The 12,800-nt window shown below is 40.8% G+C and overlaps 1 protein-coding gene across 1 annotated transcript in view; it reads left to right on the top strand.

The window, feature by feature from the left end:
* The window catches only part of gmds (GDP-mannose 4,6-dehydratase), a 645,529-nt gene that overhangs the window by 98,857 nt on the left and 533,872 nt on the right, over nt 1-12,800 (top strand). The window contains exons 3-4 of the mRNA XM_055648802.1: nt 6,971-7,015; nt 9,350-9,437. Coding sequence (XP_055504777.1) covers nt 6,971-7,015; nt 9,350-9,437 — 133 coding nt within the window. The remainder of the gene's footprint in view (nt 1-6,970; nt 7,016-9,349; nt 9,438-12,800) is intronic.

Here is a 12,800-nt window from a genome sequence, read left to right as displayed (position 1 = left end):
CATGAGAGAAGTCAATATTTGATTCTCACACCTCATGAATATAATAAAATTGAATTAATGCGTGTTCAGTGCAAAACTTATCGAGCATGAAGCAAGGATTGTGGTTTTGGAGACTAAATGTCTTAGCTTTTCGAAACTGGTATGTGATACCTTTTAGGCTCAAACATCTCCAGGCACAAAAATTTGGCCAGTCCTCCTCCATTTCCCCCCCCCGTGGACAGGACCAGAGTCCAGAGTCAGTCCAGGATCGGCTCTTCCTCACCGGAGACCATGGCTTTAGATTGTTGTAGGCCGCAAGCCGGCGGTCAAGATTTAAAGTCCCCGCCGCAGCCAGAAGCACCGTAGACTGCAGGGCCGGCGGTCGAAGCTCCCCTCCAGGGGTGATGGTAAGTCCATGCCGGCCCCGCGGTAGAAGTTGGCCGCGGGACGGCAGTGATGGCTTCTTCCTCCCCCGGGTCCCCCACGAGGGATCCCGGGCTGTAGACGCCGCACCAGCTGGAGCTCTGCAGACCGCGACTTCAGGCTGCCGGCTGCCCCGGGCCAGCGAAACGCAGCGCTCCCCTCCAGCGAGCCCCAGCGAGGGCTCACCCGCTCTACGCCGAGAGTCCACGCTGCGCCCGCCGCTGAAGCCCCGGGCGCGTTTCCGGGAAAGGCCGCGCCGATCCTCGTTGTTAGGCCACGGGGGAGGCGACCTGGAAAAAGTCGCCTCTCCATGGAGGAGGCGACCGAAGCGGTTTCCCCCTCACCCTCCCCACACCACCCCCCACACATAACACACAAAAAACATTAAATACACACTTTAAAAACATACTAAAAAATAAAAAAAAGTTGAAAAAACTGAAGCACTGCTGACATGGCTGCTGCCAGAAGAGCGCCCCCCTCAGTGGTATGGATATTGACTTCTCTAAGTTAAACAAGTACTCTGTGTCTTCCTTATTGATGACAGAACAAATCTCCCAGAAATACTAGGGGACCGAGGATCTAGTGGGTGGGAGGAACTGAAGGGAATTGGATTTAGGTAAACTGTTGGGACTGAAGGCAGATAAATCCCCAGGGCCTGATGGTCTGCAAACCAAAGTGCTCAAGAAGGTTGCCCTAGAAATCGTAGATGCATTGGTGATCATTTTCCAATGTTCTCTCGACTCTGGATCAGTTCCTGTGGACTGGAGGGTAGCCAATGTAACCCCACTTTTTAAGAGAGGAGGGAGAGAGAAAACGGGGAATTATAGACCAGTTAGCCTTACATCGGTAGTGGGGAAGATGCTTGAGTCGATTGATAAAGATGTTATAGCAGCGAATTTGGAAAGCAGTGACAGGATCGGTCAAAGTCAGCATGGATTTATGAAGGGGAAATCATGCTTGACTAATCTGCAATTTTTTGAGGATGGAACAAGTAGAATGGATAAGGGAGAGCCAGTGGATGTGATGTATCTGGACTTTCAAAAAACCATTGACAAGGTCCCACACAAGAGATTAGTGTGCAAAATTATAGCACATGGTATTGGGGGTAGGGTACTGACATGGATAGAGAACTGTTTGCCAGACAGGGAGCAAAGAGTAGGAATTAACGGGTCCTTTTCAGATTGGTAGGCAGTGACTAGTGGGGTGCCGCAAGGCTCAGTGCTGGGACCCCAGTTATTTACAATATATATTAACGATTTAGACCAAAATGTGGCATCTCCAAGTTTGCGGATGACACAAAGCTAGGGTGGCAGTGTGAGCTGTGATGAGGATGCTATGAGGCTGCAGGGTGACTTGGATAGGTTGAGTGAGTGGGCAGATGCATGGCAGATGCAGTATAATGTGGATAAATGTGAGGTTATGCACTTTGGTGGCAAGAACAGGAAGGCAGATTATTATCTGAATGGTGTCAGATTTGGAAAAGGGAGGTTCAGCGAGACCTGTGTGTGCTGGTACATCAGTCATTGAAAGTAAGCATGCAGTACAGCAGGCAGTGAAGAAAGCTAGTGGCATGTTGGTTTTCATTGCAATTTGAGTTTTAGAGCAAGGATTTGAGTTTATGAGCAAGGGGGTCCTACTGCAATTGTACAGGGTCCTGATGAGACCGCACCTGGAGTATTGTGTTCAATTTCGGTCTCCTCATTTGAGGATGGACATTATTGCTATTGAGGGAGTGCAGAGTAGGTTCACCAGGTTAATTCCCAGGATGGTGGGACTGACATATGATGAAATAATGGGTCGACTGGGCTTGTATTCACTGGAATTTAGGATGAGATGGGATCTTATAGAAACATATAACATTATTAAAAGATTGGACAGGCTAGATGCAGGTAAAATGTTCCCAATGTTGGGGGAGTCCAGAACCAGGGGTTACAGTTTAAGAATAAGGGGTAGGCAATTTAGGACTGAGATGAGGAAAAACGTCTTCACCCAGAGAGTGAATCTGTGGAATTCTCTTCCACAGAAGGCAGTGGAGGCCAAATCACTCAATGTTTTCAAGAGAGAGTTAGATTTAGCTCTTAGGACTAAAGGAATCAAGGGATAGGGGGAAAAAAGCAGGAATGGGGTACTGATTTTAGATGATCAGCCATGATCATAATGAATGGCGGTGCTGGCTCAAATGGCCGAATAACCTACTCCTGCACCTATTTTTCTATGTTTCTAACTTCTAGTAACCCTTGCTTTCCCTTTCTCTCCATTCCTCCCCCTTCTTATTTCTTCAACCAGTCTGACTGTCCCCCGATTACATTTTATCTCTGTATGCTTCATGGTCACCTTCTCCTCAATAGTTATTGTGTTTCATTAAACTACATTTTGGAATTGTGATGATTTGCTACAGATTTTATATGCAAATTTGTTACAGAGTTGATATGCAAATGCACTTGAGCATAACACTGTAGAAATACTACCCAACATCTCTAAACTCGAAGAGTACAAGATGGCACCAGAAACATGGTGACTGTTGTGTATAGCCTCAGTGTGAGCTATCAACATACACTGTTCTGCTTAGGTATGATTGTGACTAATATATAGCAAGATTGTTCCTGAACTGTATGCAAAAATAAATTTCACTGTACCGAGGTACGTGCTAAAGTACCATTAAACCCTTTTCAAATGGGCAATTTTGTTCTTAGTTTGCATGCATTTTGCTCATTATAGTACTCTGTCTCATACGCTTGGAATGTTAAAGTATTACTACGTAAATTTGTATTGGTATTTTTATTGCTATAACAAATTAATCAAGAAATCACTCATTGTATTTTGTATGAGCAGAGGAGGCATATCATTGAAAAAATATTTTCTTTTCTTTGAAGAAGAATGTTTTTATTATCCAGGCACTTAAAATGAAATGAATACATGTGCCCCGATCCAACACTTTAGAATGTGCTTGCTTTTCCTGTGCAGTTTGGAAGAATTTTTCATTCTTTGCTGCTCTTTTACATTATCTGCGAAACAGTGGTCCCTTCACAGATCAGGAAATGAAATGAACAGGAAGTAGATTCCAGGACTCTATCTCTGTTCCAGTATGAATGGAAACTCTGAGAAATGGCCAGATTGGAGGCAGGGTGAGGGAAAGAAACATTGCTGACTGTTTTTTTTATGATTTATACTAGTTGTAAACATGGCCAATGTTAACACTTTCATAAAATTATTTTAGAAATGTGAATTCCCTACCCATCATAGATGTTTTCAAAGTGAAATATAGTTTGCAAATTTAAGGAAAATCTCACTTTTCATAGAATTCTTTTGCCATTTGGTGTTGGGTCTTGTATTGCACACTATTTAATTTCAGGTTTATTGGACATTTGGCAATTTTGTTTATATTTCCTGTAGCACGAGTTATGGTCCATAATGTTTGCTTAAAATCCGAGTCTTGGTATTTCTGATCTTTAAGTCTAAGAAAACTGAAATATATACCTTTTGCAATCTGTATAAACACATTCATATTTAATTTTAGTATCAGATCCAGTTAGAGTCGCGTGTGATGTATGTAGTGAATATTACCATTTCACAACACATCCAGAACTTTGGTTAATTGATTTACTTGTATAAACAAATGTCTGTATCGCAAATGTTCAAGATCTGCTATGCCCATGTGTATCAAACTATTATCACACGGGGGAGACATGTACAGGGGAGAAACATGCCATACAGTCCCTACAGTTTATTAGCTCCAATCCTTTGGCTTCTCCCCATAGCTCTGCAAATTCTTTCCTTCCACATACTTATTCTGTTCCCTTTTAACATAGCAACGTTATGCAGTTCTGGTTTGCCAGTTATAGGTAGTTGGAAAGTTGTAAAGGGCATAGAAGAGATTCACCAGGATATTATCAGGAGGGTGGATAGGTCGGAACCTTTGTCGTTGGAGTGTGGGAGGCTGAGGGGTGACCTTCTTGAAGTGCAGAAAATCATGAGATGCATGGATAAAGAGAACACTCAAGTCAATTAGAGGGGATAGGATTAAGGTGGGAGGGGGGAGATGGACCTCAGAGGCAACCTTTTTACTTTGAGCATAATTCATAACAGTAATGAGCTGCAAGAGGAAACTATAGAAGAGGATACAATTATGACTTTCCAAAGACATTAGGGCAAATATATGGGAATGTTTTAAAGGGCTATAGACCAAATGTAGGCACATGGGACTCGCCCAGAATGCAATCTTGGTCATTCTGAACAAGTTAGACCGAAGGGTCTGTTTCTACGCTATACTGATCTATGACTCTATGAATAGATCCATTGCTACTCCTGGATATCCAATGGAGTCTCTCATGACACTGAAAAGTGATTCCCTTGTTATCTTTTGCCTGTTTCTTTTAGATCCCCAATCCCTGACCCTTCTGCAAAAGGGCACAGATACTCGTTCTACTCTTTCTCCATCCATGATACGTTTAAATGTCATTATCAGATCCTCTTGGGGAAGTTGTTGGGCTATTGGGATGAGCTAAATGGAGGGAGAGTAGGATTGGTGCAATTCAGTGCTTGATGGTTGGTGCGGACTTGTGCATAACTATGATTGCTGGTACAATGTTGGGTAGGAGGTATCAAGATTTGGACTTTTTCAGGATTGTGTGTGATTTAGAGAAGAATCAACAGTAGATTGTGCTATTCCAAGCTTATTTACAAAAGACAACGAAGCAGTGGTAGGCAGTGATAATAAATCACAACTGTTATTTTGGAAATTCTGTGGTTTTCTCACTTAATATTAACCATCTGAACATTTAAATGAACAGGAAAATGAATGTATTTGTATAGCACCTTTTAAAATGTAAAACAAACATTCTAAGACGCTTCATGGATATAATGCGGATAAACAGAGTGACAAGCCAACACTTTAGACTTGGCCCCTAGCCCCCAGTAAAATAGACTGATGAAAATTGCAAGATGTACTGACCTGATGTGTACATTCCCCTTAAAGGAGCAAACTATACTTTATTAACTGAAAGGGATTGAAGTAACTATTGACATTATAATGCTGGAAACAAGCCAATGTCATCAGGCTTCTGACTTTCCAGGCAATGTGATGCATTTTTGTTGTCCAGTCCATCCATCTGACATCACCTCTCAGTGTAAACCTTGGGTTTTGTCGGAAACTGCAGAGCATTCGGTCATTGCTCAAATCTGAATGATTTCAGGGTATTGGTTGAATGTTTGTTTTTCCTGCGGTTGTGCTTCCTCTGTTGCCACACTGATGGAGACTAGAGCGTGCATGTGACATGGTGGAAGGTTCATTTGTGGTCCTTTCACTGCCAGCTCCAGCATTACACATCCAATGCTGCCATGCATTCATGAGCGATTGAAATTAATTTTTTTAAACTTGCAGATGTTGAAAATCGATTACCTGCACCATTAACTTTGTTTCCCTTCCCATTAGACAGGGTTATAGAGTCATACAGCATGGTAAGATGGAACTGCAGATGTTGGTTTAAACCGAAGATAGACACAAAAAGCTGGAGTTACTCAGCAGGCCAGGCAGCATCTCTGGAGAGAAGGAATGGGTGACGTTTCCCATTCAAAGAAACATCACCCATTCCTTCTCTCCAGAGATGCTGCCTGTCCCGCTGAGTTACTACAGCATGGTAACATGCCCTTTGGCCCAATTCTTCCATGCTGACCAAAGTGCCCTAACTAAACTCATGCAATTTGCCCACTTTTGATCCATATCACTCTAAATATTTCCTATCCATGTACCTTTCTTTTAAATGCTGTTATAGTACATGCTTCATCTACCTCCGCTGGTAATTTGTCACAAATTGAGTGTTTCCAGACTTTTGATTTTGTTTTAGATTTTCAGCATCTGCAGTTTCTTTTTTGATTTTCATTTCACTGCCACTTCTGTTCCAGGAATGCCAACCTTGAAGTTCTCTCTCGCACTCTGGTGGGATTTTAAATGTCTACGACTTGAAAGTTCTTTGACGTGAGACGATAACTTTGTTTGCTTTCCACAGATGTTGCCTGACATCCTGAGTGTTCCCAGCACTTTCTGTTTTTGATCCATAAGCAATGTTGTGATTTATGTTTCCAGTGTTGCATCAGTTAAATTAATAATTAGGTGCTAGTTATCCGGTGGAACTTTGATTATATGTTTATGAGTTTTCTTTGTCTCCATACCAAGAGGTTTGTAGGCTGCATTATTCGCTATCCAATAACATCAAGATTGATTAAGATGCAGAGATACTTGGTGATAGAAATGATCATTGTCCCTCTAATCTGTTATTGTGGTGAGCTGGTAAAAGTCTCCTTTTGTTCGCCAGAGTTCTCAAACCATTTTAAGCTGCAGTGATGGGAAAAATTGTAGTGATAGGTATGCCCCTCCATGTGAGATATCCAAAACAATTTTGTAGTCTATTATCGTTGTAACCATGTAAGCAGTACTGCAATGCTTTGTCTACCTTAATTAATTGCGCAAAAATCAAATCAGATCATAAATTGGAATAATTAATTGTATGTATATAGTTTTGAACATTGATTAATGGTTTCTAAGTTTTTGAATTTTTTATTTCCTTTATAGGATGGCTCATATTTAGCGGAGTTTCTGCTAGAAAAAGGCTACGAGGTGAGTCAATGCAAATTTAACTGGTTGGTTTTAACTGCATTTACTGTTTCCTCTTTTCTCCAGTGAATTCCAGGTTTTTGTCAAGTATAGGATGTAAGAGGACCAAAAATCTTTTACCCTCGAACTTAAATTATTTATTGGATTTTTTTTGACATTTTTAAAGTTGTTTAATTTGTACTTCATTTTACTTGTATAGATTACAGTTACTGTAGAATGTTCATTCTTTGGATATGTATAGGAACTGTGTGACATACTTTGAATACATACCACTCTCTTTATGTAGATTTACTTTTCAAGAGCTTAGAATAGTTTTATATATTCACTTTAAACATTGTTTCAAATTCAGCCTTTAAAAAAAACTTGGTTTATGTACAATCCTACTCCAATTTCCATTGCACCATAATCATTGTTTGCAACATGTTTTGTTATTGCCAGATTAAATAGTGCAGCCCTCTTTATTTTTCCATTTAAGTCTTAATGGAAATAACAGTTTTTCAGGTACAGTCCATATTATATCCCAGCCTGTGCTGGTGTCTCTTGAAGTGGAACCTTTCCTTGTCTCTTAATTGTTTCAATCTTACATTCTGTTTTTTTAATTATGCTTGGAATGGGTAATAATCCTGAGGTTAATCCCTTCTTTAAAAGAGTAAATTGTGGTTGTGCATTAACATATCCCTTCTTCAATTTTTTTTATCACTGACGTTGACTGGCATTTTAAGGACTTACGGGGAATGTCCATTCTAATGTACATGAAATAATTTATTTATTCAAATAATGTGTTGTTGATAGGCATCAGCTGATTTCAACATTGGTGAGTCCACTGAGGTCTTGTGTTATGCTTTTTAATCTGAAGGTATTGAATTCAAGAGTCTTTAGGATAATAACTTTGGTATTGAGGCAGATATTTGAGGTTATTATGAGGAGAAAGAGCTTCTCTCTTTCATCTCAACTAGTGAGGAGCATTTATCATCAGGTCGCAGTTGCGCAGCGGTAGAGTGGCTGCCTTACAGTGAATGCAGCGCCGGAGACCTGGGTTTGATCCTGACTACGGGTGCTGTCTGTATGGAGTTTGTACGTTCTCCCCGTGATCTGCGTGTGTTTTCTCCGAGATCATCGGTTTCCTTCCACACTCCAAAGACATACAGGTTTGTAGGTTAATTGGCTTGGTAAATGTAAAAATTGTCCCTAGTGTGTGTAGGATTGTGTTAATGTGCGCGGATCACTGGTCGGCGCAGACCCGGTGGGCCGAAGAGCCTGTCTCTGCGCTGTATCTGTAAACAAAAGTAAACTAATCTAAATCAGGTGATCTTGACATAGAATTAGCATTGTTTTCTGAGAAACAAGGTTGCAGGCTTCCATCAGGTTAAGCTTCAGAAATACCCCGAACATTCACTTTGAGGAACAGGTGGCTTTCAACCATTAAAACTCGGTCTGTGCACATATGGCTGAATACTGAGTGACATATCACACTCTGCGTGACTCCTCACACCCTTGTAACGGACTGTTCGAACTACTTCCCTCCGGCAGATGTTACAAGGCCTTCTACGCCCGAACCTCCAGACTCAGGAACAGCTTCATTCCTAGAGCTATAGCGGCTCTGAACCAGCCCTGCTGAGTGCCCCCCATCCCCCCTGGACTGTCTCCCTTGGATGGTCACGTCGCACAGACACATATGCACTTTAGTCTGTTGAACTGTTTTGACTGTTTCACTGTTCTATTACAATCCATGTTCTCGGGATATCAATATCTAAATCCAAATTTTATTCGTTATATATGTTATGACATCGGTTGGAAGCTGCATACCAAATCTCGTTGCGCTTATGTGCAATGACAATAAAATATATTATTATTATTATTATTATTATTATTATCATTATTATTATTATTATTATTATTATTATATTCTGGCACATTTGTCATACACTCCAATGCTGGAATCCTGTATCAGAGACTCATCTGGCTGGGATTTCTTAGTATAACTTTGGATAATCACCCTCTCTAGTCTTTAGGTAGGTCAGAGTCCTTATTTATTTGAATGTGGATTGCCAACCTAGGGATTTGAACGAAAAAGGTGATTTTTTTCTGCAGTTATGTTATAATAGTTTTGACATTTTACGCTGATTTTATAATTATTTGTAATCATCTATATCCATTGTTATAATTTGAAAAATGTTTCTAAACATCATTAATTTCTAAAAATCTTTAAAATTGCAATTCCAGCTTTGACAGGAGATGAAGATTTGCCTTTAGCTTTGCTTCCAGCCAATGGTCTGAAAATGATGTTCAAAGAACATTGACATGATCCAACACATTTTGTTGTATGTTTCTTCTCAGGTGCACGGCATTGTACGTCGATCTAGTTCTTTCAACACTGGGCGTATAGAGCATTTGTACAAGAATCCTCACACGCACATAGAAGGGAGTAAGTTTGAGTTTGGATATGATCGACATTTTTAATCTTGAATTGTTCTTATAGCAAATTTACTTTCCATTTTGTGTTTAGTTTTATGTACAACTCTATTGTTGCAAACTTTTCCTGATTGTTAATTAAGAAGTATTTAATTTATTGATTTGATTGGTTTGAGCCACATTTTTATTTCTTACCTTTATTTTCCCTTTATTTTTATCTGTATAGTTTTCTACCTTGGTCCAGAAATTAAATTGTGGTTATTTCAAGCATTTTATTATTCTTGATGTTAAAATCATTTTAGTTAAATTTGGTGATGCAATATTGTGCATTGACTTGGACTCAGTTGCCAATCTACAATTTAATAGTGTAAGAAATGTTCTGCAAATTATCAAAAATCTGTCAAAATAAATGTGTACTGTGTGTTTACTTCAATCTATAAATCTAGTTGAACTAATTTATGATAAAGGATTTGGTTAATATTATCTTGTAGAAAATTGACATTGCAATTTTGGAATGCCAAAATCTGTAGCGTCCCAATGTCATATCAGAATGTCAGAAAAATTGAAATCGTCACGAGCTACATAGTATTAAAAAATAGTTTCTCAGACCTTGCTGCTTGCTGGGCTCAGAGAAGCAATGGCATTTACACTGGCCCATGGGAAAAGGATAATTGATTGGATAAAGGATCATAGATAACCATTGCTACTCTAGATGAAAGATGATATGAGAGTCATAGATTGGTACAGCATGAAAACAGGCCATTTGGCCCAACTCCTCCATGTTGACCACAATGCCCCATCTAAGCTAGTCCCATTTCGCTGTGATTGCCCATAACCCCACAAGTTCTTATTAAACCCTATAGAGGGGATCTAGGAGTGCAGATACATAGTTCCTTGAAAGTTGCGTCAAAGGTAGATAGGGTGGTCAAGGAAGCTTTCATCAGCCGTAGTATTGAGTATATAAGTTGGGAGGCCATGTTGCAGTTGTACAAGACATTGGTGAGTTCACATTTAGTGGACCTAAATAAAGGAACACAAAACCCATAAAATGAGAGCAGTTACAGATTAAGAATACAAACAATGCAATGTAAAATATTTAAAAATGTAGAAAGGTAGAACATCTATTAATTCGGGACATGCTAATAGAAACATAGAAACATAGAAAATAGGTGCAGGTGTAGGCCATTCGGCCCTTCGAACCTGCACCGCCATTCAATATGATCATGGCTGATCATCCAAGTCAGTATCCGATCCCTGCCTGAAAGGGGGAGATGCAGCGAGACCTGGGTGTCATGGTACACCAGTCATTGAAGGTAGGCATGCAGGTGCAGCAGGCAGTAAAGAAAGCGAATGGTATGTTAACTTTCATTGCAAAAGGATTTGAGTATAGGAGCAGGGAGGTTCTACTGCAGTTGTACAGGGTCTTGGTGAGACCACACCTGGAGTATTGCGTACAGTTTTGGTCTCCAAATCTGAGGAAGGACATTATTGCCATAGAGGGAGTGCAGAGAAGGTTCAACAGACTGATTCCTGGGATGTCAGGACTGTCTTATGAAGAAAGACTGGATAGGCTTGGTTTATACTCTCTAGAATTTAGGAGATTGAGAGGGGATCTTATAGAAACTTACAAAATTCTTAAGGGGTTGGACAGGCTAGATGCAGGAAGATTGTTCCCGATGTTGGGGAAGTCCAGGACAAGGGGTCACAGCTTAAGGATAAGGGGGAAATCCTTTAAAACCGAGATGAGAAGAACTTTTTTCACACAGAGAGTGGTGAATCTCTGGAACTCTCTGCCACAGAGGGTAGCTGAGGCCAGTTCATTGGCTATATTTAAGAGGGAGTTAGATGTGGCCCTTGTGGCTAAGGGGATCAGGGGGTATGGAGAGAAGGCAGGTACGGGATACTGAGTTGGATGATCAGCCATGATCATATTGAATGGCGGTGCAGGCTCGAAGGGCCGAATGGCCTACTCCTGCACCTAATTTCTATGTTTCTATGTTTCTCTCCATACCCCCTGATCGCTTTAGCCACAAGGGCCACATCTAACTCCCTATTAAATATAGCCAATGAACTGGCCTCAACTACCTTTTGTGGCAGTGAATTCCACAGATTCACCACTCTGTGTAAAAAATGATTTTCTCATCTCGGTCCTAAAAGACTTCCCTCTTATCCTTAAACTGTGACCCCTAGTTCTGGACTTCCCCAACATCGGGAATAATCTCCCTGCATCTAGCCTGTCCAACCCCTTAAGAATTTTGTAAGTTTCTATAAGATCCCCCCTCAATCTTCTAAATTCTAGCGTGTACAAGCCGAGACTATCCAGTCTTTCTTCATATGAAAGTCCTGCCATCCCAGGAATCAGTCTGGTGAACCTTCTCTGTACTCCCTCTATGGCAAGAATGTCTTTCCTCAGATTAGGAGACTAAAACTGTATGCAATACACCAAGTGTGGTCTCACCAAGACGCTGTACAACTGCAGTAAAACCTCCCTGCTCTTATACTCAAATCCTTTTGCTATGAATGCTAACATACCATTTGCTTTTTTCACTGACTGCTGCACCTGCATGCCTACTTTCAATGACTGATGTACCATGACACCCAGGTCTCGTTGCATCTCCCCTTTTCCCAATCGGCCACCATTAAGATAATAGTCCACTTTCCTGTTTTTGCCACCAAAGTGGATAACCTCACATTTATCCACATTATACTGCATCTGCCATGCATTTGCCCACTCACCCAACCTATCCAAGTCACCTTGCAGCCTCCTAGCATCCTCCTCACAGCAAACACTGTCCCCCAGCTTCATGTCATCCGCAAACTTGGAGATGTTGCATTCAATTCCCTCATCCAGATCATTAATATCTATTGTAAATAGCTGGGGTCCCTGTACTGAGCCTTGCGGTACCCTAGTCACTGCCTGCCATTCTGAAAAGGACCCGTTTACTCCTACTCTTTGCTTCCTGTCTGCCAGCCAGTTCTCTATCCACATCAATACTGAACCCCCAATACCCTGTGCTTTAAGTTTGTATACTAATCTCTTATGTGGTACCTTGTCGAAAGTCTTCTGAAAGTCCAGATATAACACATCCACTGGTTCTCCCTTATCCACTCTACTTGTTACATCCTCAAAAAAGTCTATAAATTCGTCAGACATAATTTACCTTTCATAAATCCATGCTGACTTTGTCCAATGAATTCACCACTTTCCAAATGTGCTGCTATCCCATCTTTAATAACTGATTCCAGAATTTTCACCACCACCGATGTTGGATTAACTGGTCTGTAATTCCCCGTTTTCTTTCTCCCTCCCTTTTTAAAAAGTGGGGTTACATTAGCTACCATCCAGTCCTCAGGAACTACTCCAGAATCTAAAGAG

Source organism: Leucoraja erinacea, chromosome 2 (genome assembly GCF_028641065.1).
Source record: "Leucoraja erinacea ecotype New England chromosome 2, Leri_hhj_1, whole genome shotgun sequence".
NCBI classification, from domain to species: domain Eukaryota; kingdom Metazoa; phylum Chordata; class Chondrichthyes; order Rajiformes; family Rajidae; genus Leucoraja; species Leucoraja erinaceus.
Note: the sequence above shows the minus strand (reverse complement) of the source record. Positions and strands in the feature narration are given on the sequence as shown.